This window comes from Perca flavescens, chromosome 22 (assembly GCF_004354835.1).
Source record: "Perca flavescens isolate YP-PL-M2 chromosome 22, PFLA_1.0, whole genome shotgun sequence".
NCBI classification, from domain to species: Eukaryota; Metazoa; Chordata; class Actinopteri; order Perciformes; family Percidae; genus Perca; species Perca flavescens.
Genome location: NC_041352.1, coordinates 7720319 through 7747427, shown reverse-complemented (window position 1 = coordinate 7747427; position 27109 = coordinate 7720319). Strand labels below are relative to the sequence as shown.

General features: G+C 39.9%; 3 protein-coding genes across 8 annotated transcripts; 2 read left to right on the top strand and 1 right to left on the bottom strand.

The window, feature by feature from the left end:
* rmdn1 (regulator of microtubule dynamics 1) lies at positions 1 to 4798 on the bottom strand. Its single transcript, XM_028568970.1, has 10 exons — positions 4291 to 4798; positions 3618 to 3723; positions 2738 to 2822; positions 2272 to 2431; positions 1964 to 2053; positions 1818 to 1873; positions 1296 to 1383; positions 1083 to 1113; positions 774 to 907; positions 1 to 615 (listed from the first exon to the last, which is right to left on the bottom strand). The coding sequence occupies exons 1-10, from the start codon at positions 4411 to 4413 to the stop codon at positions 574 to 576; spliced, it is 915 nt and encodes a 304-aa protein (XP_028424771.1). The 5' UTR covers positions 4414 to 4798; the 3' UTR covers positions 1 to 573.
* LOC114548937 (copine-3) lies at positions 4619 to 13096 on the top strand. 4 transcript variants are annotated; one of them, XM_028568967.1, is made up of 17 exons: positions 4619 to 4854; positions 5764 to 5936; positions 6150 to 6329; positions 6422 to 6496; positions 6907 to 6978; positions 7183 to 7260; positions 7345 to 7434; positions 8307 to 8405; positions 8728 to 8811; positions 9044 to 9103; positions 9409 to 9542; positions 9821 to 9875; positions 10773 to 10824; positions 11196 to 11329; positions 11650 to 11883; positions 12181 to 12304; positions 12627 to 13096. In XM_028568967.1, exons 2-16 carry the CDS (start codon positions 5778 to 5780, stop codon positions 12298 to 12300), a joined length of 1626 nt encoding a protein of 541 aa, XP_028424768.1. In that variant the 5' UTR covers positions 4619 to 4854; positions 5764 to 5777; the 3' UTR covers positions 12301 to 12304; positions 12627 to 13096. The 4 variants fall into 4 exon arrangements, with proteins under 4 accessions (XP_028424768.1, XP_028424769.1, XP_028424770.1 ...); XM_028568968.1 differs by lacking the exon at positions 4619 to 4854 and adding an exon at positions 4861 to 4992; XM_028568969.1 differs by lacking the exon at positions 4619 to 4854 and adding an exon at positions 4861 to 4997.
* Positions 13097 to 14544: 1448 nt separating this feature from the next.
* LOC114549105 (copine-3-like) lies at positions 14545 to 25954 on the top strand. Of its 3 annotated transcripts, XM_028569273.1 has the most exons (17): positions 14545 to 14627; positions 15609 to 15801; positions 16012 to 16191; positions 16417 to 16491; positions 17031 to 17102; positions 17729 to 17809; positions 17927 to 18016; positions 20128 to 20226; positions 20382 to 20468; positions 20711 to 20770; positions 20974 to 21107; positions 21864 to 21918; positions 22038 to 22089; positions 22354 to 22487; positions 22729 to 22965; positions 23067 to 23181; positions 25015 to 25102. In XM_028569273.1, the coding sequence occupies exons 2-16, from the start codon at positions 15643 to 15645 to the stop codon at positions 23175 to 23177; spliced, it is 1626 nt and encodes a 541-aa protein (XP_028425074.1). In that variant the 5' UTR covers positions 14545 to 14627; positions 15609 to 15642; the 3' UTR covers positions 23178 to 23181; positions 25015 to 25102. The 3 variants fall into 3 exon arrangements, with proteins under 3 accessions (XP_028425074.1, XP_028425073.1, XP_028425075.1); XM_028569272.1 differs by lacking the exon at positions 23067 to 23181 and having other exon boundaries at positions 25015 to 25954; XM_028569274.1 differs by lacking the exon at positions 25015 to 25102 and having other exon boundaries at positions 23067 to 23389.
* The last annotated feature ends 1155 nt before the right edge of the window (positions 25955 to 27109 follow it).

Genomic DNA, 27109 nt, shown 5'->3' with positions numbered 1-27109 from the left:
TGCATTTGTGGCCAACATTTATTTTATTATTTTTGATCTGAAAAAAATATGCATGTGTATAGCCAACTTAAATAAAATCGACATTTGATTTGCCAAACCAGTTACATTTTGGTAATGAAATTGGTTACATTTCTTGAGTCAAACTGCTAAGTTTAAAATCCTTTTTTTTTTTCCCAAAGTATAATATCTGTTGTATGCTTCACCGTCCCACATGTTTCCTCCATCAGAACACCAATCTGAATTAAAAAAAAAAATGGGACAAAATTCACATTTTAAAACATTTAGCCCAGCATGTGCTCCCCCCTAAGCTAGCTTTCAGTGGAAGAGGAATTCAGGCATGAAATAATACATAGACCATGTACATCCTGTCTACGATATCTACGATATGTCTGCAATATCAAACGTTGCATGGTGTTGGTTTAATTTAACTAAAAGCTGAATGATTACAAATACTGTGGTTCTATTGTATTAATAATAACAGAATCCCATTTTAAAACGGAGCATTCTTTTGCTATTTTTAAGAGTCCAAAAGTCCCCAAAGGCATCCTGTTCCACTCAGTGGTAATAACGGCTTCATCCTAGTTTCTTCAAGAGGTCAACAGCCTCTTTATGGACCTGCAAAGGAACAAATCGAATGTAAACCAACTGAGGATGTTCACATCAGCATGTTATGATTCATGCATCAAGAATCCTGAAATTAAACTATAATACATCTGGGTCAAGTAGATATGAAAACACAAGTAATCCAAAGCTAGTAGTCTTAGTTTATGTACCTCTTTGTCTTCCAGTGTGTGAGCAGGGTACTCTTTTGCTTTGGTTAGATAGAGCAGTGCTTTCTGTTTGTCTTTCATGCCCATGTAGGTTTTCCCGAGCATTAGCAGGTTTTTACTATAGAAGTTTGGATCAACTGAGAGAAAAAAAAAAAAGAAATGTATGTTAGTTGAATGCATTTTTAACCGTTTAAAGAAATCACGTACAAGCACAGTGCTGTTTTGATCTAAGAATCTGAGCCGCGGCCAACAAGAGATCAGCAATATTTCAGTAAATGTCTCAGTGACTTTATGAGTATGCTGCGTTTTTACCTTCTTCGGCTTTCAAAAAGAATACCAAAGCCTGAAAAGGGGCAGAAAAAAACATGACTTCATCCAACTTTGTTAAAATGTTTATCTCTCCAAGCCCAAACCAAAAAGTAACAATGAACTGGTCATTACAGCCTGAAGCGGTTGGAACAGTCCGCTATTGTGCAGTTAGTAACAAAAAACAAAGGAAAGAGATCGAGACAGAGCAGTCCTCACCTCCTCATATGTGGATGTAGGTGGTGATGAAAAAATGACAGCCGCAACCTTGCGTTGATACCAAGGCAGCTCAGCAAAGGCAAAGCACCTAAGAGGGAGAAGACATAAAGCCTTAGTGAATTAAAGCTCTAATGATAGAACGTAGAATTATTTGGCACAATAGCTACGTCTTGGACAAAAGGTCTGAGATTGCGACTGCAAAAAAATGTTACAGAGTCCATGGTAGAACTTCAGACATAACCACAAAGTAATGAAATAAGTGTGACAGGGCACATTTAAGTCTCATGCACACACAGTTTCTTTTCATCTGGTTTACACCCCATTCTGTTTGCATTCTTTGGGCCTAAAACGCAACAACTTACTGCCAAATTCCTTTTCCTTTAGCCTCTGCCGTCTTGGAAGACTGAGTTTACAAGTGTAACAGACTTGGCTAATCCAAGCTTGTATCCATGTTTGACTTGATGTAGCAGCTGTATTATAAAAAAAAGAAAAATAATAATCTTACACCCATGGTTTACTCACCAGTAACCCAAAATATGTAACGAAGTGGCGTCTTTGGGATTGAGCTCGATGGCTTTCTAGGACAAAGAAACATGCTTCACTTCAGAATATACTGTAGTTAACTGTCACACAATGATAATATAACACTGACCATAATGTCCTCTCACCTCTAAATGTTCCCTGATGATGTACGAATTTCCTATTTTCACCTTGACCCCCTCGTATTCCCCGACATCACTGAGACATACTGCGTACCACTGTTAGGAGAGAAAGAGTGACGACAGCTTGGTCCAATCAGACCTTTTAAAGCTCTTTTAAAAAGAAACTGTCCCGCGTCACGTCATGTTTTGATGAACTCGGCAACAACGCTGCAGGTGCAAATGTGTGCAAAGAGTTAAGTTAGTTGGACTGTGATGATTAAAGCCCTGATGGAGGTGAATCAGTAGTGCCTTCTGAGTGAAACCAGTCGTCTTACTTTGTGTGCTGCGAAACACTTCTCATCCTTCTCCAGGGCCTTCTTTGCGTATTCAAAGCCCTCGAATACCAGCTGCTTTTTCCGTCCGTCCTCCATGTTGGGCATTTCGGACAGGTCACGAGACGCCCGGGCCAGCCTCCACAGGAACTCTGCATCATCACTGGATGGACGGAAACAAAATCACAACTTAGACCCACAATGTGTATACAATGTTAAACTTCGGGTGCTCTCTGGTGATTTATTGTATTACAAAAAGACACTGAGGCAGAGGGTAATGCACCCAACTTTGAATAATAAATAATACAAAAAAACAGTAAGCATGGGTAAAAACATATCCGATAAATAATACAATGCACCAAAACATGGTTCATTCCAACAACTTCTAGTGAGAACAGAAGAAAATAGAGACGATATGAAAAGAGAGAACAGAGAAGAGCTGGTTATGGGGATTAAACGCTCTCCTTGCCTGTCCTTGTACTGCAGCAGCAGCTGGTAAAGCTTCTCTGTCTCTGCACAGCTGTACAGGTAGTCAGCCTGCTCCAAAACCTCCTCTGCACAGACACAAAACACAGCAGCAAATTCAGCCAAAGATGGTCTCACTAGACTAAACCTTAACTTAAAGTTCTCATTGAAAAAAACTCAAGTACATTTATTAAAGGTCCCATGGCATGAAACTTTCACTTTATGAGGTTTCTTTTAACATTAATATGCGTTCCCCCAGTCTGCCTATGGTCCCCCAGTGGCTAGAAATGGTGATAGGTGTAAACCGAGCCCTGGGTATCCTGCTCTGCCTTTGAGAAAATGAAAGCTCAGATGGGCCGATCTGGAATCTTCTCCTTATGAGGTCATAAGGAGCAAGGTTACCTCCCCTTTCTCTGCTTTGCCCGCCCAGAGAATTTGGCCCACCCATGAGAGAGAGAGACATCATGGCTTTCAAACTAGCAAAGTGGCAGTTGGTCAAGGTCACACCCCCACCCTCCACCTTGCCCCCCCCCACCCCCCCTCTCTCCTCCTAAATAGCTTGAGACACAGAAATGACACATCCTAAGGAAAGCTCATTGTGGGACTGGCTCTAGTGGCTGTAATTCTGCACCAACGCTGAATTCCGGGAAAGAGACTTCAGATACAGTATTAGGGGACCACTAAGGTCTAAATAAAAGAGACTTCAGATACAGTATTAGGGGACCACTAAGGTCTATATAAAAGCATCCAAAGAGCACCATGTCATGGGACCTTAAATGACATGTTGATTAGGATTGTGGTATTCTACACCTAATTCCTGAAAAGCAAACATGTTTGTTTGCCTAAATCTGTATTTGAAAGACATCACACAGTTTGCCTAGTACCTTTTTCTAAAGCGTGGACCACAGCCGAACTCTGCACTTTGTGATAAGCTTCATAACCCAGACAGGATAGTGTGGGGAACCCGAGGAGGAATGCAGCTCCTCCAGTCTGTACACAAGAAAGGAAGTGAGATAAAGACACATAGGGAAACCTATGCAGGAACTACTTCAGATATAGAGACAAAAAAGACACGCACAAAATGGGACTTAAAAGTGATTTCTGACTCATGGCTATTATTTACAATGACCAGTATCAGTTGACCCAAGGTAACCTGACACTACCTGAAAAGCAGTAACGTTAGAAGGCATCGGGCGGGTCACTGCACCCAGTGTAGAGTTTGAATTAGACTATTATCAGTTAAACTTAAGTATGTTAAATGTGTTAACTCATACACAATCTTCCTTACCAGTTATGCTAAACCTTACGCATGGACAGCGATGACAGATCCTGATACAAAGGGCTAAAGCAGCTCTCTGACAGTACTAAATCCCTACTGCCCTTTTACCTACATAAGCATATAAGCAATCGCTTTTACAATGGCACCATTTTCTTCCAAAACATAAATTCATACATTTGCGCATCTGTAAGTAGGTAAAAGTGAATGATTCTAACAGTTCCATGCAGGATAACAGCACTGTCCGATGAGTACTAATAAAAAGGTATAGTTATAATTACAGTGACAGTCCTTCTTAAAGTTGTCCAGTGGTACCGGCTTGTCCCTCTTATTCTCATGCCTTTTGCACCAGATGCTGACAGTAAAGTCCTGCTCACACATCTCCTGAGAATTATTCCAGCCATTTGTGTCAAAGCCCAAACGCACAATGATCGGGAACTTTAGACGACATCGAAAAAGAGGCTGGTCCGCAAATACAAACAGGAAACATTCAAGATGACAAACAGAAAACGTTTCGAAGTAATATCCAGTAGGATGCGTCCGAGGTCCACCGGAAAGGGAGGAACTCTCGCCTCTATATTTTTCACCTATGTTTTTCACACGGTTTAGCACAACCGCAGCGTGCAACATTTCACGTTCCCACCGTTCTCTTAATACATCCAAGTTCACTACTGTTTCTGTATGTGATGAATTAATTAGCTTTATGTATCCCTGTTAACCCATAGACAGTATGTGTTAACCAGACAATACGGCGGTTTTAGCTTTACATGCAGCATGCAACCCGTAAATGCACCCGGAGTCTTTCCCTTTGATGTAACGTAGTCGACAAGAAACAACCAAAACTTGTGAGAGTTCCGTCGTAATTTTACCATGTTTATTGATACGCAGTGACACTACAAAGTTTCATACATTTTAGCACAAGTATACCAGACACACAGAAATTAGTCGCGAGTTGGAATGGACGACTAATGCGACCAGAAGACGTGAGGTTGCTAACGTCACTAACTGTTAGCTTAGCTAGCTAGCTGAGACTCGGCTCCACCCCCAGGTTGCTCAGCTGTTCTTGTCAGATAACCGTTTAACGTTACGCATTCATGTATAACCAGAGGCAGGCAAAATTGTTTATTTTTCAAAAACTCAACAGGTAAATAAGTCTGAGTAAGCTTTCAACTGATATAAGAAAATGCTGTGTAACTTGGGAGGAGACTGTATAAATTGGTATTAGTTTTGGTGCTCTAAGTATCAACACACCCACTTAAGGCACTGTCTGCATGTCATCAGCTAGCTAAAACGGGGGTTAGCTCATATAACAGTACAAATAATAATCCGTAATTATTGCTGTCCTTATTTCCGTTTTTTATTGTAAACTGTCGGTACAATATCCAGTGGTAAAATAAGTACTCAGATTAGCTAATTACCATTATTTTAAAGTAACGTTAACCACTAGTAAAAATACTCCGTCACAGGTCACAAGCTGAAAGAGTAAAAGTATCCTACAGAAGTAACACCATTTTAAGTAACAGTTAGTTAAAGCAGTTATTAAAAGATGAGTAGCTCCTGTCAATGAAGTAGAAAAAGTACAATATTTCCTTCTGAAATGTAGTGGATTAGAAGTATAAACTAGCAGACAATGGAAATATTTAAGTAATGTACAAATACCTCAAAATGAGGTCGAGTAATGTAGCCTACTTAGTCACTCTGACTTCTGACGATATTTGTTGATTATCTGTGGTGAATCTGTTTGATCATCTTAGTATTACCAGCTGCCATGGCCTCAGGTGGGGCCCCAGTGCCAGGGGCCACCCATTTAGCCACCAAGGTGGAGCTGACCATCTCCTGTGAGAACCTCATGGACATGGACATCTTGTCTAAGTCTGACCCTCTGTGTGCCTTGTACATCAACACTTCAGGCTCCCACTGGCATGAGGTCTGTATTAGGTCATGGGTGGGTGGCTATGTATATGAGTAAGGCCTTATTTTGAATAAGCAATCTATATAAACCTAAAAATCTAACGGACATACCTGTATGCATTGTTGGCAGGGTAGCTGATGATGTGCCTGTTATATATTTCAATGGATGTATTTGGCTTCTGATCTGACATCTTAGATTATACATACTGTATGTTCCTTCTTTGTGAAGTTTGGACGCACAGAGATGATCCTGAACTGCCTGAATCCAAAGTTTGCCAAGAAGTTTGTGATAGACTACTATTTCGAGGTGGTGCAGAGGCTGAAGTTTTGCGTGTATGATATTGACAATACCACCTATGACCTGAGTGATGATGATTTTCTGGGGGAGCTTGAATGTACCCTGGGCCAGGTGAGCTTCACTTTGTACAGTTATAAGAGAAAACATTGGGCTTTTCGCCACTTTTTCATTGTTCTTTGACACTGCCAGTATTTTGTGGTCAGATTGTTTCTAGCAGGCAGATAACTCGATCTTTATTGCTGGAGGACAAGAGGCCTGCAGGTCATGGGACCATCACAGTGAGTGGATTTTTTCTCATTTGTTCTAAGCTGTCAGCTGCGATTGAGGCACTCTCTTTGTGGCCATAGACAATCTGGACAGAATGGCTGCAAGGTGCTCAGACAGCCATGACTCAAGGATCCTAGTTGTGTTTGTTAAAGGAAATCACTTCACCAGATAGTTATAAAAAATAGCACAATCATTCTGGGATTAGACAATTATATATCAGCATCGTTTTGTTGGTTATAGTGACCTTTGATTCATTGCTTCTTACTTTTTAGTACAATAGAAAAGAAAAACAATACAATACAACATCACTGCTCAGCTAATGTAAACTTACACAATTTCTGGGTGTGAAAAGACCAACAAATTAAAAAAGAGTTATGTCACTGTCCAAGAGTTTTGATTTCTCTTCTTTTTTTTCAAATAGATCTGTGCTGAAGAAATAACCGATAACAGAGTGGTAAACTTTGAGGTGTCAGCCCGCAGGCTGGACAAAAAGGTAATGAAGATCACTTTAAAGTGGAGGGCAGGACGGTCAAGGAAGGCTCGTCTCATGTGGACTTGCCGGAAGTTTTGTTGTTGTTACTTAGAGTTCCTCATGGGGGCGACAGAAACTACTCACTATAACTTTAATGAGTTAAGTCTGACATTTGGGTTCTTTATTATTTCATCTGCCTTTTGATTTACTTGAAATATCTTGAAGTTTTTGTGGTGGTCCGACCCTTTCCTGGAATTCTACAAGCATACAGAAACTGGATGGCAGCTGGCTCACAGAACAGAGGTACACATATTTACCAACAGCTCATTCCTCTGCTTGCACAGAATTATTATTTGACTTTTGGCTCATCGTTACCCATTTATACAGGTGGTAAAGGACAACCTCAACCCAATATGGAGACCCTTCCGCATCTCATTGCGATCTCTCTGTGGAGGAGATGTGGAGAGACCTATAAAGGTAATTTTGTTTACCATTGTAATTATTTGTCTAAGTGTGTTAGCCCTGTAAAATGTAGTCCATACCTGTTCCCTTAACAGTAGATTTTATTTAGTCCCTTTAATTTTTTGGATCAGCTTGATTGACCATGTTACTCTAACATACTAATGATTTATCTTGTAATTGCATTTTCTTTTCATCTTACAATGCTTCCAAACTTAAAAACATGCTGCGACCCAGCTGGAAAAGTGATGTGTGTATTTATGCACAATTCTTGACATCCCCACCTGAAGGTGTGCATTTTTGCTATGTTCTTTTTAGTCACTTGAGTTACTTCCATTGAATTTACTGTATTTGCATTGATAACTAAGGGTGAAATGTGATTTGTTATTTGTGCATGTGAGGTGTGACTGGTATTGGACCACTTGTGCACTAGGGGTGTTAAAATGAATCACTGCATCGTGATGCGGACCTGGGTGATTCAGCATCGATGCAGTGACAAACCATAATGGATTATTGCCTACTGATGTTACTTGTTGATTTTATAATAATAATAATTATAATGATAATCGTAATCGAATCAAATCGTAACATCATTGAAGATTAACACCTGTAGAGTGCACTGAAAATATGATGAAGCTTCCTTGCTGACCACAAATAGTGAATACTGTATGTTTTAATTATGTTTATATTACATCTTGCCATTGTAGTATAGGTCTATTTTCCTTAGTAGTCCAAAAAAAGACACACTATCTACATCCAATTTCAAAAATGTTTACATGTCGGCAAAAAAATGTGCACAGTTTTTTTATTAAAATGGAGACATATGACTAAGAGGACAATGGTTATTTATTTTGTCAACCACTACAGAAAATCTTTCCATTTGTCTGCAGGTTGATTGTTTTGATCACCATGTCAACGGCTCCCATGACCTTATTGGGAGCTTTAAAGCCACACTTGCGGAGATGCAAATGGGAACACACATTTCCCCGGTGGGTTGTGTGTGTGTGTGTGTGTGTGTGTGTGTGTGTGTGTGTGTGTGTGTGTGTGTGTGTGTGTGTGTGTGTGTGTGTGTGTGTGTGTGTGTGTGTGTGTGTGTGTGTGTGTGTGTGTGTGTGTGTGTGTGTGTGTGTGTGTGTGTGTGTGTGTGTGTGTGTGTGTGTGTGTGTGTGTGTGTGTGTGTGTGTGTGTGTGTGTGTGTGTGTGTGTGTGTGTGTGTGTGTGTGTGTGTGTGTGTGTGTGTGATTACAGCACTACCAATAAAAGGCCTGTTATTTTAACTGGCATAAATATGATTCATGTTCTCACTTGCAGGCTGAATTTGAGTGCATTTCCCCCAAAAAGTTAAAGAAGAGAAACTATAAAAACTCTGGGGTCATTTGCATCAAGAACTGTCAGGTAATCATTTATAAATTAGGACATTTAAAATCTAACTCTACCTTCATTTTTAGTATATTTTCTCTCGCTGAGCAATCGCATCTTCTCTTTCATTATTAGAACATGCATTTTTAAGACAACCAGAAACATCTCTTGTTGACTCGTAAATAGGTTACCACTCTTACTGATTTTGATTGCATCACAGCACATTGTGCACTGCTGCAAACAGTTAACACAATGTTTACCCTTTCAGGTGGTGAAGGAGTACACCTTCCTGGATTATATAATGGGGGGTTGTCAAATCAACTTCACTGTGAGTTTGGAAATGTCAGACCCAAGATGTTATTACTTTAATACTTTTAATTATGTTCACATTGTTTTAATCGGCACACCACACATACTAACTGACTGTACTGTCTTATAAGTAAAATGAATTGTTTTATTTGATTAGATTTTTCTTTTAATGAGCCCAAATGATATCCAGGTGTTGTGCCTCTATGACCCTTGCAGAATCATAGTACCGGTATATACTGTGCTAAATATCTCTTATTGTCATTTGGTAACTGAGCAAGCAACTCCTCATATCTTGATCCTTATCCTCTCTCGGACCCTGTCCAGATCGCCATCGACTTCACGGGCTCTAACGGGCATCCCAGCTCTCCCCAGTCCCTCCATTACATCAACCCTGAAGGCTATAATGAATACCTGACAGCCATCTGGGCAGTGGGTAATATCATCCAGGACTATGACAGGTAAACTAAACTGCTTTGTCCTACGTTATCCTAGCTCTTTAATTCTCTCCGTGACTTTTGCAGAGCTTACAAAATATGTTGAAGCAAAGCCAAGCAAGAGTTAAGCCAGTCAGATTCCATGTAACTTGCCATTTTCTAACTTCTGATTTGAAAACATCTGTATGATAAAGTTTGCTTGCTTACAGTGATCACACTCTACTGACTGATGGGCCCTGTGTAATGTGTGTTATTAATTAATGTTATTCCTATACATGTATTTTTTCTGTCTTTCTATGTAGTAACAAGATGTTTCCTGTCTTTGGTTTTGGAGCCCAGGTCCCTCCCTCTGGGCAGGTATAAAAACATCCTAAAAAACTTTAAAATCCTAACCGTCATTAGAGAGACTAGACATTAGACATTTAAACATACTATATGTTTCTGCCGCTAGGGGTCTCAATCAAAACAATGGATGGTAAACACAGACTTTTGATGACATTGGGAAGTTGCGTGGAATTATGGGAGTTGTAGTTTTTATTGTTAAACACCGTCACCGATTAGAATGCATCTGTTCACGGACGAGTTTACCCATTCAAGTTTATTCATGTCATTCTAATAAAATAGCTGCAGTTTCTCCAACATAATTATGTTTTTCTTGATTTGATTTGTATTGGTAGCTGACCAGTTAGCTAACTAGTGAACAAGCAAGCTAACATTGTGGTTTTAGCAGCAGCTAAAACCACACTATCACAATATATTTTATGTCTCATCCCGACTGAAGTCTCTCTGCGCCGGGGTAGTGAGGCAGACCGACCGCGGTGTGCTACCTGGCTAAATTAGTATTAGAGTTGTTGTTTATCTATACAGCTAACGTTACTGGTGAACTTATTTGTGGGTTAGCCCAGTGTTGAAAATATATACCATAGGTATGGTCCTTTTTAAACATTTTAATGCAGAAATATTACATATTGTACCTTTAAATGACTCATTTAGGTAACACTCATACTATCGTCACGCAGACTTACCTGGCTGGCAGTGCATTGTACTTTCATAACAGCTCACAATTATTGGTCTCTTTGTGATTTTAGCTGTGTCAGATGTGAAATCATTTTTATACAGTAGGTAAGACTACAGGTTTCTTATAAAATTAATATTCAAGGACATTGCATTCAAAAGTTGGTGTAAAATGGTCATGGACTGTATTTTAAAGCTTATATATATATATATATATATATTTATGAATCATGCTTACAGGTTTCCCATGAATTTCCTATCAATTTCAATCCAGCAAATCCATTCTGCGCCGGTAAGTCAAACCTTATGTCAGAAGATTGTGTTTGGTTGTTAAAAGTTGTTCAGTTATGTGGCATTGGAGTTGCCTTATTCTCATTTGTGTGTGTGTGTGTGTGTGTGTGTGTGTGTGTGTGTGTGTGTGTGTGTGTGTGTGTGTGTGTGTGTGTGTGTGTGTGTGTGTGTGTGTGTGTGTGTGTGTGTGTGTGTGTGTGTGTGTGTGTGTGTGTGTGTGTGTGTGTGTGTGTGTGTGTGTGTGTGTGTGTGTGTGTGTGTGTGTGTGTGTGCGTGCGTGCGTGCGTGCGTGCGTGCGTGCGTGCGTGCGTGCGTGCGTGCGTGCGTGCGTGCGTGCGTGCGTGCGTGCGTGCGTGCGTGCGTGCGAGACAGGCATAGAGGGTGTGGTGCAGGCCTACCGGCACTGTCTACCCCAGTTGAAGCTCTGGGGCCCCACCAACTTCTCTCCGATTATCAACCATGTAGCCTACTTCGCCAGACAAGCTCTCCGGCAGAATATGGCCTCAGTAAGTAGCCAAATTCTTTTTTTCTCTAAAGAAAACTTGTTTAAATACTGTGGTCAATGTAAAATCTCAGGACTCTTTTCCAATCAAATATTTGTTCAATAGATTCCATTTTGAGAGCAAGCTTAGCTGATAGAAAAACTAACAATCTTGAAAATGGATAGGTAATACCCGTTAACTTGCCTTATTCACATGGTATCAGACAGTTTGTTCCCTGTATTAGCACTGAAGCATGCTTTTTTGATCTAGCATATTTTGATCTCTCCTGATCTCTCTCTCAGTAATTAGACGTTGTCTAATTTATTTTCTCTCTCCATCTGTAGCAATACTTTGTGCTGCTCATCATCACAGATGGAGTGATCACAGACCTGGATCAGACACGCACTGCTATTGTGGAGGCCTCACGTCTTCCCATGTCTATCATTATAGTGGGTGTGGGCGGGGCAGACTTCAGCGAAATGGAGGCCCTTGATAGTGATGACAAATTGCTGTGTTCAGCCAGGGGCGATGTTGCTTCAAGAGACATCGTCCAGTTTGTGCCCTTCAGAGATTTCCAAGTAAGCAGCAGCCCATACCAATATGATGCAATACATGTACAATCACACATTTCACTATTCAGGTTGATGTTATTATTGTTTTTGGCAGTGGCTCCCACTGCCCCTCCCTGCTAATTGCTCTTCACATTAATGTAACACTGCCCAGCCCACCTGCCTTCTCTCTTAGGCTTCCTTTGATTTCATTGATCAGAATGAGCTGTCAATAGCACAGACATATGCACACTTTAATGTTAGCAAGCATGGTCCCACATGGCTAAGACTACAGTAGCTATAATTCTTGTAACATTGCCATTGCAGGGAAACAGCGTGGCCCTTGCCCAGAGTGTCCTGGCGGAGCTGCCTGATCAAGTGGCCTCCTTCTTCAGATCTTACAAGCTGAAACCCCCTAATACATTCAGTGTTTCTGACACGTCCTAGAAAGGTTGGTTAAATCAACTCAAATACCTCACACTTAGTACTTGTCTGCATCTCCCGCACCCTCTTTCTGCATTGAGTGTATGAAATGGTGTGGATAAATGCCAAGAAATGAATGTGGGTGAGATATAGTAGTTTGCATAATGCATGTAACTCTACAAATGGAACACTTGATACGTGGTATGGCTTTGTTGAATAAATGTCATTATTTCTCTTTCTTTTCCGCTGTATTACTTTCTTGTTTCTTTGCACAATCTCTCTACGCTGTAATCCATATTTCTTAGAGATGAATTCTGTGTCCTAATCTGTGGTGTTTTCTGTCTGTCCAGGCACTGAGCTGGGAAAGGGTCGTGGTCGGGCGTTGGACCGGTTGTGTCAGCGAGAAGTCTGAGGAAGAGCCTGGTGCCCGAAATGTTTCACAGCATTAAAAATCCTTCTAACGGGAGCTATTTGGTTTGAGGATCTATTTATTTAAATGATATGTCTTTGATCCAGCACCCATCCTATTTGGCATGGGGATGTGCATATCTTTTTTTAAAACATTTCTTACATGTTGTGTCAGCACCATCACCCTGATATGACACTGTTTTTTCAGAACTTGTTCACAAGTCCTGGTTGCTTCTGTACATTTGACCAAAATTTAATATATCTATAAGATTATTTAATTTTTAACGTGATGTTTAATTTAGTACCAAGTTTGAGCTTTTCCCTGATACTGTGGGTTTTTGGCAGATGTTACATTTTAGGAAACATGTGTAAGCAGTTCTAAAAAGTGTAAATATATCTTTTTTTCACTATACCATCAGTGCTGTCAACTAATGTATGTTCACCACAAAGACACTGAACTTGTTGTGGCAATGTAATAACAAAAAATGCCACTGGAGGGAATTTGAAGACATTTCCAACTTTAATGGTGCAAATGATGAGGTCCGCCAAGACGTCTGAGTCTAACACTTTATTGTTGAATAAGTTCAACAACGCCTACAAAACTGAGTGTGCCAAATGAAAAAGTAAAAAATGAGCAGACTATACCAAAACCAAAAAGTGGATCAGCTATTCAGGAGGGAAATGGCTCTTGGAAAAAAGCTATTGAGGTGGCGTGAGGTCCTTGTCCTCATTGCACTGTACCTTCTTCCTGAGGGAAGCAGCCTAAAAATGTCACCTGCTGGATGGGACTGATCAGCAGCAATTTTAGCTGCCCTCTTCCTCACTCTGGCCTCATACAGGTCACTGATGGACAGCTGCCTCTGTCCAGTCAGCCTCTCTGCTGTGCGCACAATGTGCTGCAGTTTGTTCTTCGCCTGGGCCGATGCTGAGGCAAATCATACAGTAATGGATGTTGACAGAAGGCTTTCCACAGTGGCTCTGTAAAACCTAGACCGAACAGAGCTGGAGACGTTCAGTTTGGTTAACTGCCTTAGGAAAAACATTCCACTGTGAGCTCTCTTAATAATGGAACACTATTATCAATATGATTGTTGCAGCTAGTAGACATAACATCACAGTCCAGTAAGCTTTATTTAGGTCAAATAGCTTTCTAACAGAATATATTACACACTATTCAAATGTTATTTAAAACGACATAGTCTACTACTATTGAATTAATTTGTATCTGTAGTCTTTGGATTGTTATACCAAGATGGTTGGGGGTACAAGTTGATGGCTGGCAGGAAGAAATCAAGAAAGATAATCAATGTTATTTGTTTCTGTATTTATTGTTTGTTTATTTCATATTAATGTTTAAATATGTGTATATGTATGCACCAAACCAAAGCAAATTCCAAGTAAGTACTACTTACCTGGCAATAAATCTTTTCAGATTCTGATAATAAAAATAATAATAATTAAAAAAAACAGTTCTCCTCTTGGTGCTCATTTTTATGTGGGGCATCTTATGGTCTGTGGAGCGCCCTTTTTGTCTGACATGATCACAGCTTTGACTGATTGTCATATCCAGGTAATTCTGTATGACTCATAGACAGTAAAATTAAGGTATGACTGGGAAAATTAGGCCTTTGGGTTCACCGCATGACTTTCTCAAAGTGAAACTACACAGTCTCTGCACATTTTTAATATTAAATCAAATTTCCACTTCTCTGAAGCTGTGTTTATGACCATTTTATACACCGAATGATGTAATTTATACTTTTTTGACAAGCTTTCCTATGGTTAAAACCTACAAAATAAGTGCTCTCTTGCTCTTGTCTGCAGCGGATGTCTCTTTACTGGAAACAGTACACAAGGCACCGCCCACTTAGCTTGCCAGCTCTTCTGTTAACACTACAAACACCAAACCACAGCACACACAGCTAGCTAAGTTAGCTAACAAGGTAAGACATAAAATAAAGACTAATTTTTACAATGTGTCGTTTTCGTTCCCAAAATAAATATAGATGTAACGTTAAAGGTTTTACTATCTAACGTTACTATGTTACTTAAAGGACTGAAATTGTAACGATACTTTACGTCATGCTACGTTACGTATCTGGCCGTTAACGTTAACGTTTGCTGAAACAAAATAGGCATTGTAAACTCGTTCACGTTACACACAAGTTACCAGTTACACTTTATCTATTTTAACAGCAATAAACGCTTGTGAAGTGTCTTTCGGGACGGCCGCTGTAACGTAACGCTCCTTAAGTTAAGTAACTAGCGTTGACAATTCTATTTTTAATGGACAGAGCATATGTAGCTAGATAGCTACATCTATGGGACATACCACATAAAACAAGGGCGAATGTTTTACTTTGATTTCGACATGTATTCAGGCATCCGCTAACGCTAGTTGGGTTGGTACGATCACATGACTCATTTACTGGATCGCAACTCCCGGTAGTCACCACTGCGCACTGGCGTTATAAAAATCCTAACGTCACATTTTTATTTAAACTAAAGGGGCGGTAAGTAGGCCTACATTATGTGTTTGCGAATTTACAAAACGAATCATACGATCTCTTATGTGTTCTACACGCTATACATTTATATTAATAAACACATGTATAACAACATTTTGGCTCCATCTGGGCGTGTCAACTGCCAAACCTTGGAAACTGTAGGCTACACATAAGATAGGTAAAAACTCGAAAAGTAATGTTGTAAGGCTAAACAATATAACGTCTGCTAAATAAACAAGAGGATGGAACAAGTGTCTCACTCTCACAAAATGCAGATGGCTGCTGCTCTCAGTATAGTCATAGCTCAGTCATAACCTGGATGACAAATTTTATGGGTGTGTGTAGTATAGGGCACTAGGTGTGTGTATGTTCCCTTCCGTTTTTGTATGACTGTTTATTTGTGTTTCTGTTGGTCAGTTTGTGTGTGTGAGTGTGTGTCCTCCAGGCTGTGATGGCAGCAGTTGGAACCCCGGCGCCAAAGGTCACTGACTGTGTGACCAAGGTGGCGCTGAGCATCACCTGTGAGAATCTGCTCGACATGGATGCATTCTCAAAGTCTGACCCTCAGTGTGTGCTCTTCATGAACAGCTCTGGGCCTCACTGGTGTGAGGTTAGTAGGTCAAAAGGCTGATCTACAAGGCCAGAATTATTCTCCTCATTCAAAAAAATGAAGTGTTTCCAGTATTTAGAGACATTTTTGAAGGGAGATACCTCAACTGTTTTTTTGTCACTTTGGAAATGTCGGTAGCTGCTGTGAGTCAAAGGGGGTTTGATTATGTACAAGAAAAGTCCTTGACTCTGAAACATGTATCTGTGTTAGATTGGCCGGACAGAGAAAATCGAGAACTGCCTCAATCCCAAGTTTTCCAAGACTTTTGTCGTTGACTACTACTTTGAGATGGTGCAGAAGCTGAGGTTTGAAATATACGACATTGACACCGTCAACTGCAGTCTGAAAGATGCTGACTTCCTGGGAGAACTGGAGTGTACCTTGGGACAGGTTAGCCCCCTTTTTTTTTTTTTTTTTTTTAACAAATAGTCATTCAATCACAAATGCTTATTCAGCATGCTTCGTTCTCTTCATCCGGGTTAAGCATATCAAAAGAACACATATAAGTCATTTTCCTATTCTGTAGAATTATCATTGGAAGTGGTGTTGGGGCTGTGGCATTTCCAGTGATTAATAAGATAACTCTGTTGTTCAGAAAAGTGTTTTTCTGTCCAGGTTGTGTCCTCAAGTAAACTAACAAGACCACTTGTCATGAAGGACAAGAAACCTGCAGGGAAGGGTACCATTACTGTAAGTCACTTTCATTCAGATTGGCACTGACATTTACTGTAGAGCAGAGGTTCCCAACCTTTTTTCCTTGGCCCCCCCTACTCATGTCTGAGAAAAGCTGAGCCCCCCCAAAAACCGAAGTTGAGGTAACTCTCGAGATAGAGCCTTACTTTCTTTTTTGATACAGAGCAGTTATCAGCACTGTTACGTTTCTCCGCCATGTTTCATTCATAAAATAGTGATGCCGAGGCGGCAGGAAAGACGAGGATACAACAAAATATATAGTTTTCATACAGACTTTTGTATACATAATATATTTTAGTGTATTATCATAATTTGTTTAACGTGCAAATATTTATTTTTTACCTCAACCTTAAACCAGATAAAGACTCGCGCCCCCCCTGTGATCTTTGCCGCCCCCCCTGGGGGTGCCCGGACCCCAGGTTGGGAACCACTACTGTAGAGCATTAAAGCTATTTGAGTGTAAATGTACATGTGTCCCTTGGTGTATTTGCACCTTATTTGACATTTTTAACACAATGCTGTGTCATGTTTTGTAGATATGTGCCGAAGAAAGAACAGACAACAGAGTGGTGGATTTTGAAGTTCAAGGTAGAAAACTGGATAAAAAGGTATGATTGCTATTGCACATTTGTAGGAATTCAGAAATATTAAAATATTGTAGAAGATCCTACTGGAGAGAATCTGAAGTGTTGCTGTGGTCTTTGCTACTGGAGATACGTTTTTATGAATAGAAAAGTATTCTCTAAATTGTTATTTTCACTACATAAACAACTACACTTCAGGGCTACGGCAGCTTCAACCACACCATGTGGAGATTGTAAGGCCTGTGATTGGTCAGCTTGGCTTTTTGGGGCTTTCTCCTACAAGTTTGTTGACAGTGAAGGCAAATTAAGCAAGTTTAGAAAAAAAAGGCTCAGTTATCTGTTGCTTTTTTTGTAACACACATCTAGAAAAGCCATTCCATTGCTAACCTTCAGCTCATTTGATATAGAACAGTTAATGAATGATTGAAAGGGTTATTATTCATCCGTCGAGTGTTGCAGTGCTGCTATCAACACATGAAATCTGATGTTGAACTATAAATTATAACCTCTGCCCTAGGTATCTATGGCGAGGCTGCCGCTCACCACTTTGGAATTTTCATTCCGCAAATGCTAACACATTACCTAATTACTAAGCAGTAGTAAGTAATTAATTTGATTCAGCTGCATATTATTTTCTTACATATTTCCAGGATTTCTTTGGCAAGTCCGACCCGTTCCTGGAATTTTACAAGCCGACAGAAACTGGATGGCAGCTTGCTCACAGGACAGAGGTATGGATATACTAACCCTAACTCTCATAACTAGAATTTTTATCGACACATTTTTTTTTTTTACAGTTGCATGCATTACAACTGTCAAAGGTGTTTTTAATCCGTGCTGTTATGCAGGTGATCAAAAATACCCTAAACCCAGTATGGAGACCATTCCGAATCCCACTGCAGTCACTCTGTGGAGGTGACGTGGAGAAATCGATAAAGGTACACACACACACACACACACACACACACACACACATATTGAATGTATGGCTTTGTGACCAATGACACAGCAGCCTTTTTCTACTGTCTGTCTTCTTACAGACAATATGTTCTCATATGCAGGGTTGCTATTGGGAGGAGTTTCATGCTGGCTTTAGTCGTGTACATTTATATGAAATTTATGAAATTTTTAGAATGTAAAAGTTTATAGGCTACTAATTACTAATGGCAGTCTCTTATTTATTAGCTTTATTAGAATTTGTTTGAGTTGAAGTTGTTTTCTTTTCCAAGCAAAAGTGATGTGCAGAAGCCTGTGAGATTTGGCAAAAACTGATAAGGGGAATGTCACCAATAGGATCAGCTTAAAGAATAGACCAAATGTATTTTACAGATTCTTGTTTCATACATGAAGGTGAAAGATGTTTTTTTATTTTTTTATCCCAGCTGCAGTGGAAATCAAGGTTGATTTTTTTTTGCTTGAACATCAACAATGAAAAAACATTTTCGATCACTGAAGCATTTTCATTTTGTCATGTAAAATCACAGAAAGACCAAATCAAGGCCACAATGGGAGCCCTGCCTATGTTTTATTGGTTGCCTCTTTTGCATATCTAAGGGTCTGATAATCTTGGTACAAATAAGGACATGTATTTTAGCATTAGTTTATGTATGTTGTGTTTTGTTTCCATCCTCTAACCCTGTAAAAGCACACTTGTCAGGAAGAGATGCTTTCCAGTCAACAGTGCAAGTGAGTTTACTGTCTCCACCGTGAGTGCCCTTCACGTGAAGGATGCAGTGTCTGTGATAGGACGGGCCTAAGTCCTTGACGCATCTATAAATCTATCTTAAAGGAATACTTCAAACAACTTGAGGAGTTTGGCTCACTGGTCAACTTACCTGTTAAAGCATTGTCACCACAATCATCTTGTGTCCCTGGTTGAACATTGACTATTCAGTGGTCCATGTTGACAATTTGATGACACAGCGAGGCACTATCATTAATTCAAAATGGACTGAACAAGAACATTAAAGGACAAATCCGGCGCAAAATGAACCTATGGGTTAATAACGTGTTACAAAGTTGACTGTTCTCTGGGATTTTTCTGGGACCAGTTTTAGCGCAAACCGCTAATTAGCTAATAAAGCTAGTCGTTGGGGCAGAGGGTAAAGTAAAAAGAAATCGCTATTTCTATACCACTAACAAGGCTCAAAATAACACCACACTTCCACGGTAGCATAATGAGGGTCCCTACATGTATACCGAAGCATTGAGAACTTTGTAAGTGTACAGACAGTACAGTTTGTTGAAAAGACAGTTTATAAAGACAGTACGGTTCACGTTTACAGAAAGATGCCATCTTGGGAAAACAGTCATGACCAGTCGAAACGACGAACGCCGTGCAACCAGTAACCAGTAACATAGCTCAAGCATGGCGTTGTTAGTGGTATCGAAATAGCGATTTCTTTTTACTTTACCCGTGCCCGGACAACTAGTGTTATAAGCTAATTAGTGGTTTGCGCTAAAACTGGTCACATTCGATTAGCATGAAAACATATCCCAGAGAACAATCGACTCGGTACATTCAGCATATTTATTATTTAAATGACCTGATTAAAAAAAGTAATTATATGGATCAACATTTAAGTCAACCAACGGGACAATTTCCCTAAAGGTAGATGCTTTCCGTTAAGATGGATCCTTTTTTATAGTTATTCATGAACTTTCTTAGCTATTCATCTTGTAGATTGACTGTAGCATCACACAGCTTGTCTAATCCGTACTTGTTGCTCCATACGCTGTCTAGACTTGTTTGTCTTTTGTCTGCTCTCCCAACATTGACAGCACTCAGTAGCTGCAGTGTGCAGATAGGGGGAGGTAGTGGGACCTTTACCCTTCTGTCAAATAGGAGGCTTGTGTGTGTGTGTGTGTGTGTGTTTTTATTAGATTTCTTTTAATATCAGGGTGTTGCCTCACATTTGAAGCTTCACATCCCATCTGCTTTGATGTATTACACACTGATGATAGTTTATCAGTTAAATATAAACATATTGTTTTGCTCAAAAGAATTGACTGGATTTGTCTTGTTTCTCCTAACTGTCACGTTTCCCAGGTAGAGTGTTATGACTACAACAGCAGCGGATCTCACGACTTTATTGGATCCTTTGAGACCACACTCTCCCAAATACAGCAGGCAACACAAACATATGCGGTGAGCTCTCTCTCTCTCTCTCTCTCTCGCGCTCTGTGTGCATGTTTGTCAGTTTGGGAATTTTTCCTGATGCATAAACAACAACAAAAAGGGATTCTCTCCAAGCTAAAGTAGTTGTGTCTGACAGTTGTGTGGTGTGTTTGTGTTCCTCTCAGGCTGAGTTTGAATGCACCAATAGTAAGAAGAAACAGAAGAAGAAAGGATACAAAAACTCTGGTATTATCGTTGTAAAAAAATGCAAGGTACTGTGGTTTCATATATTTCTGTATTTGTTTTCTTTGTTCAGTACATACATACTCCACATGAAGACAGTTACAATATCTAGAGATGTTCAGATGACTTAAACAATTGACCTGGGATTTTTTTACACCACGAAATTATTTAAAATATTGTATACAGATGTATATATATATATATATAGTGTTTTTATCTTGCTTATTTTTGAACAAATAAATATTTTTCTGTCACCAATACTTACTTTCAGATAGTGAAGGACTATACCTTTCTGGATTACATAATGGGCGGCTGTCAGATTAACTTCACTGTGAGTACTACACATTTTTGTGAACTTCTGTCTTTTTTTTAATGAATCTTTGAAGAAACAACGAAAAATATCTCTAATATTTACATGTTAATGTATTTATTTTTATTACAGTACATATTGAGGATTTAATGTGTTCAGGAAACATTTATAATGATGTTGGCAAAGCATTATCTAATAATATTCTCCTTTTTTATCCGGGCCAGATTGCTATTGATTTCACAGGCTCCAACGGGGCTCCCACCTCCCCTCAGTCCCTCCATTACATCAACCCTCAGGGCTATAATGAATACCTGGCAGCTATCTGGGCAGTGGGTAATGTCATCCAGGACTACGACAGGTGCATAAATTGTTACACATTAAGTATTATTTTGGTATCAAAGTAGACTAAAAATACACCATAAATCATTTAGGCATAACATTTTCTTTTTCTACCCTGTGCAGATTAGTCAGACAGACCAATTTAGAATATTTAAAGCTTTAGTGCGTAACTTTTTGACATTAATGAACGTCTGTTACATTCAAACCATTGCCAAATGAGTTGCTACAAAGCTAATTAAGACTATCAGCTCCACACAACTCTCTCTGTATATCTCAGTATGACTATGTTCAGAAGATTGTGGCATCCTGTGACTTTCCTGCGCAGAAACTCGAGTGAAGATAATGACCTCTTCTGAAGAGCCCATCATATTTTTTTAATCCTCCGTGTCCTCCTTGGCTACTGGTAACTGCGTGGAGGAGGGGGCGGTGCACGGTCACAGAAGGCTTGTGTAATGTGGACGCGCCAACAGTTTTGTTATCATTACTTAGAATTCCTCATGGTGGAGACAGAAACTACGCACTATAGCTTTAACGTCCCGACATTCAATGTTTGTGTTCTTTTGGATATTATAAAACACGCAACCAAATTCCTTCTGTAATGTTCAATGATGAAATCAATGTGAAAATGTATTGACTATTTCACTATGAGAAGCAGGAATGTCATTTAGAGCCTGCAGCTCTTTCCTTAAATGTCCCTCACAAGGGCTCCAGTCGAATCCTTTGTATGTGTAAACTTACTTTGACAATAACACCTATTTGGTTTCACCTCCTGTAGTGACAAGTTGTTCCCTGCTTTTGGATTTGGAGCCCAGCTTCCTCCTTCGTGGCAGGTGATTGTTTGTGTTATTTATTTAGTTATTGTTTGTGGTAGTTAGTTCAAAACATACTTGGATATTGATATGTATCGATGCAACTAAGGTCATCTCAGATAAATTGTTGTGTTTTGCAGGTCTCCCACGAGTTTCCCATCAACTTCAACCCATCAAATCCGTTTTGTGCAGGTAATAATAGACGCTGTGAATTCACTGCTCTGAGTGTTTCATGAGACAGAACGTGACATGTAGGACATTTCGCTGTTCTGTTTCAACATTTCACCAGAAATTTGAAATACTCAGCAGTTTGTCCTATAAATGGATCATCATGTAGCAGAGGGCTGTCAATTTGCAATTGTGCTGAATTACATGGAAATATGTATAAAATGGTTCTCAATGTCCCGTAAGACTTACTTTTGTTAACCTGTGTGTGTGTGTGTGTGTGTGTTTTAGGTATAGAGGGTGTTGTCCAAGCCTACCAGCAGTGCCTGCCCCAGGTGAAGCTTTACGGTCCCACAAACTTTTCCCCAATCATCAACCACGTAGCCAATTTTGGCCTACAAGCCTTACAGCAGAAGACGGCCTCTGTGAGTTGCTGGAAGTTTCAAATCAATCAAAGTAGTATAGTTGTGGCTGTTGTGCACAAATGTTTGTTCCCGTAGTTTTGGCTTGAAAGTAGCCACCAAACAGAGACAGAATAATCTCAGTAATCAGTTCTTCTTTTCCACACAATACGAGTGAGTGAAGGTGAAAGCCACTTCCACTTAATTCATGCTGTTTCTTGTGTTGTCCCCTCTTGTTGTTCCCTCTTGTGTCAATGTTTCACAGCAATACTTTGTTCTGCTGATCATCACTGATGGAGTGATCACAGACATGGATCAGACGCGCAGTGCCATCGTCAACGCCTCTCGTCTGCCCATGTCCATCATCATTGTTGGAGTAGGGGGGGCGGACTTCAGTGCCATGGAGTTCCTGGATGGAGACGATGGAATGTTACGCTCTGCTGCAGGCGAGGCTGCCCTGCGGGACATCGTGCAGTTCGTGCCATTCAGGCAGTTCCAGAATGTAAGCTATATCATGAAGCAAAGTGTTTTTAGACATAAGTTTCTTTAAAATTAATTTCTTAATTACTGCATACATTTGAATGTCTAAACATCTTATTTCAGGCAGGCAATGCAGCCCTTGCCCAAAGCGTACTGGCAGAGTTGCCTGACCAAGTGGCATCCTTCTTCAAATTATTTGACCTGAAGCCCCCCAGCGAACCCACTCCTTCCTAGAAATGTAGGAGGACCTCCAGCACCTAACTAACTCCATTCCTCTTCTTCCCTGCATCTGTCCAAAGCTGAATACGTTTCAGTAGAAGCATAGTTATGCAACCCAGTTGGCTTAATTCACCATCCTGTTTTTTCTTTTTTGTTAATATCCTTTCCTATTCACAGTATGTAGGACATTATGTCATCATGTACTGTGGGTCTATATATAAGTGTGACTGTCAGGGCGTGGACATACTCTGCTTAAAATTCTAACTCAAGAATGCTTTTACAGTGGGATTACTTGCAGGACTATTTCTCGGTGGTTTCCTGGAGACTGCTCAGAACCTAGATATAGTCCGCCACATAATGCTCCATAAAACTGCAAATAGTGGTTTTCACTAGGGGTGTTGGAAAGAATCCATTAGAAGAATTGCCAGTCTTATCTTCTAAGATTCTGAATTGATTCACAACTTCAACAAATTGTTTTTTTCCCCTACCGATAACCTAGATATTGCCTAATACAGACTGCTGCGTAGTAATTGCTGATAAGGAATTAGCTCTAGCCTAGTCTATATCCACAAAGTTCCACTACTGGGATTGCTCCGGTGCCGCAGGAAATTCCGCCGGATGCATGTATTTTTGCCGATGTCTGGTACCTTCCGCTTTCTTTGTTTTTAATTTTAATTTTATGAGCGCTAACTAGACTATCTGTCCAATCTGAGTTTTCTGTTGCACGACTAAAACAACTTTTGAATGTACACACGTTCCACCAAAACAAGTTCCTTCCCAAGGCTATTTTGCAGCAGCTCCGTGCAAATTTAGCGCCGCCCATGACGATTGTGATTGGTTTAAAGAAATGGCAATAAACCAAAGCATGTTTTTCTTCCATCCCGGAATGCTGTGTGGACTAGCCAGACCCTCCTCCGCAACGCTGTAAAGGAAGGTCTGGCAAAGCGAGACTAGCACTAGCCTAGTCTTTAGCCCTCAGTCTTCCTCCTTTTTTGTTTACAGTTTCAACCCGGCCTGCAAGCACTTCCTGTCGAGTGTTCCAACAATCACCATTCTGGTTTGGTTGAAATAAACCCTTAATTCACCCATTCACATGTGGAAATATGCTGGCTCTATACACACTAAAAGTATTGATTATTCAAATGGAGTCTGGTGGGTTTAACAATAGCGATCCCTAAGCTGTTTCTGGTTAAATAAGAGATTTTACTCTTTAAAAAAGGTATATCTCTCTAGTGATCCTTTCCATGATGGTGTCAGACACTTATAATAATAGTAATCTGAGCCTGTCAGTGTCAAAAACAGAACTTTTATGTGACGAAATTGACAATGCACATTTGCCCCGTAGGATTATATTGCAGCCTGGTTTGTGGCTGCTGGGTCACAGCATTCTCGTTCAATACTGGACCAATTTCAAAGATTGTTGTTCACATCAGTTACTTTCACACAAAAACTAAAATAGGGTCCAGGTTGAGAAAAACCAAAGTTACCCTTTAACACCCCTTGTTTGTTTTTGTACAAATTAAACAAACAAGATACAAGATATAAGCTGTTTCACCTTGGGTGATCAGAATACATACGAATACCATTTATATGTTACACTTTTATGATCTATATCTAGTGTAGTCACTGACCTCATTAGCATAACTCATTTTTGCAGGATAATTTTGCAGTCCAACTGCTTCTTTTTTTAAATGATATATTTACTTAATTTAAAGCTAAGGCTTTTTTTCCAATCTTCTGCCAAATTTTTTTTTATTAAGCCTGTAACCATAGGAACATCTGTAGGGATGCTATTTCCTTGTAAATTTTGTTGTATATTTTTATCATTCTGTCTCTTTCTACTCCTCTTTAGTGTCCTCAAGAAATGCTTGCTCAGAGCGTCTTGGCAGAAGTACCAGGTCAGGTGGTGAGCTTCTTCAGTATGATGAGTTTAAGGCCACCTCACAGCGACACACCTCTCCCTGACCTCTCAGCATCTGCCCCTTCCAGTGATGTATCCTGAGGACCAACGATTCTCCTCAGAATACCGCATGAGCATGCAACATCTACTCTGGCTGCCATGCTACAATTTATATATACTATGTTCCAATAGTATAAAGCCATAGGATACTGATATTGTCAAACATCCTAACATGTAGATAGTTAATGTGACACTAACATATGACTTTATGTAACTCAAGTGCCAATATTATTAAGACTTTAGGTAACAGTTTGTTAGGTGCACAGTTTGATTGGACTGCACAGTCTCCAAGGCATTAATTGAAACTAGTGTGGCTTGACTCGAGGTCTTTGGTTTTTGTGGAAAAATTGCAGCAGCTAGTAACATCTATCTCATTAGTCAGAATGTCTACATGAAAGGGTGGGAGTACTTAATGTGTTCTCCATGGTTCTGCTAATATCGGTGTTTCCTCCAGCATGTCATCATATTACAATGTCCACTTGTTTGTTGGTCCCTGGGAAATGAAGCTGTACACATTTCTAATGAAATCATAGACATTGGACAAAGCAATGACTATATCAGATACAATTTGCTAATGTTTACATAATGGATTAATAAGTTTGCCTAAATGCCTTTTGTAGATTTTACACACAAAAAAACGTACACTGTGTCCCCACTGTGGTTTTGTACTTTAGTCAGTTTCTTTAAAAAAAAAATGTATTCAGTTCCATATTGTTTACTTAGAGTTGAATACGTATAATATTTGAGACAATATTCAATCAGGTTTCCGTGAACGTCATAGTACTGAATCTTCTCTAATCAAAGTAACAATTGACCCTTTACTTAAAGCTAATGCTGAGGATTGTTCATTTTGAATTCTTTGAGCTCTGCATTTGACACTGTGGATCACTCAGTATTGGATGGCCTTGAGGTATACTACACTAAAATGTTTAAAATTGTACTTATCAGACACGTGTTTCTGCGTAGCAATGGACAATGCCTCCTCATCACTGATCTGACCTGTGGTGTTCCCCAAGGCTCCATCCTAGGACATATTATAAACAAACACAAATTCCAGTACCATTGTTATGCAGATGACACAAGCAATTTTTGTATTACTTAAAATGTCAAGAGGTGTCAAGTATTTGCATTCATTACTCAAGTAGAAGTATAGATACTAGGGTTTGAAAAGACTTCTGTAGAAGTTGAAGTATCAACTCAAGCTTTTTACTCAAGTAAAAGTGTAAAAGTACTGGTTTCAAAACTACTTAAAGTATACAAGTAAAAGTAATGTAAGGCGAAAAAAATGCCATCTGAAAAGTTTTGCACGGTCTGTACGTTTTGTTGGTAAATGTGAGAAGTTCGAGTCCTGCTGGGATTGTTGCGAGTAATGAAAATGCGATAGGGGGCCCCAGCTGTCAATCAATATCTTCCAGTGATTCGGTCCCCTGATTGGTCCGGGCCTGTAAGCACCGCTTATCCTGCTTACCGATAGTTACTCGTCTGAGTGAAATACGGACACACTTTAACACCGTTTAGCTGTCAGCATTTTAACCGTGTTTACTCCAGCTGCTAGCTAATGGTAGGCTAACGTTAGCTGCTGTCAACTAGCGTCCCTTGCGGCGATGTTTCAGTTCCCTCTAACGTCCGTTTTCAGAGCATCAGAGAGAAGCGCAGTCATTTAAGTGGCACCTAAATAGGTAGATAACGGTCGTTGAGGCACCGGTGCCGTATTAGCACCGGGTCTGCAGGTGCGATGGATCGCGTACAAACCAATAGGGTGTCGGAATGGTATATGTTTATACTTCTCATCTGACCACAATCAAATTCACTCTCTCCGGATGGCGTGATTTATCTGGATAGGTTTTTTGTGTGTGTGTGTTTTGGAACGATGACAAGCCGGAATGAAAACAAGCCAAACTGAAATAGGAGTAAGGAGGCTATTTTTAAAATGTAAGGAGTAGAAAGTACAGATAATTGCGTGAAAATGTAAGGAGTAGAAGTAAAA

Excerpts from the sequence above, each read along its gene's own strand:
- rmdn1 (XM_028568970.1), bottom strand. The coding sequence starts at position 4,413 with ATGGCTGGAATAATTCTCAGGAGATGTGTGAGCAGGACTTTACTGTCA. Across the intron at positions 2,432-2,737 it reads CTGCTGCAGTACAAGGACAG|TGATGATGCAGAGTTCCTGT; the intron begins GCAAGGAGAGCG and ends CCGTCCATCCAG. Across the intron at positions 2,054-2,271 it reads AGTGTTTCGCAGCACACAAA|TGGTACGCAGTATGTCTCAG; the intron begins GTAAGACGACTG and ends CTCTCCTAACAG.
- LOC114548937 (XM_028568967.1), top strand. The coding sequence starts at position 5,778 with ATGGCCTCAGGTGGGGCCCCAGTGCCAGGGGCCACCCATTTAGCCACC. Across the intron at positions 6,330-6,421 it reads TTGAATGTACCCTGGGCCAG|ATTGTTTCTAGCAGGCAGAT; the intron begins GTGAGCTTCACT and ends TTTTGTGGTCAG. Across the intron at positions 11,884-12,180 it reads TGCCCTTCAGAGATTTCCAA|GGAAACAGCGTGGCCCTTGC; the intron begins GTAAGCAGCAGC and ends TTGCCATTGCAG.
- LOC114549105 (XM_028569272.1), top strand. The coding sequence starts at position 15,643 with ATGGCAGCAGTTGGAACCCCGGCGCCAAAGGTCACTGACTGTGTGACC. Across the intron at positions 20,227-20,381 it reads AGGCAACACAAACATATGCG|GCTGAGTTTGAATGCACCAA; the intron begins GTGAGCTCTCTC and ends TGTTCCTCTCAG. Across the intron at positions 21,108-21,863 it reads GTCATCCAGGACTACGACAG|TGACAAGTTGTTCCCTGCTT; the intron begins GTGCATAAATTG and ends CACCTCCTGTAG.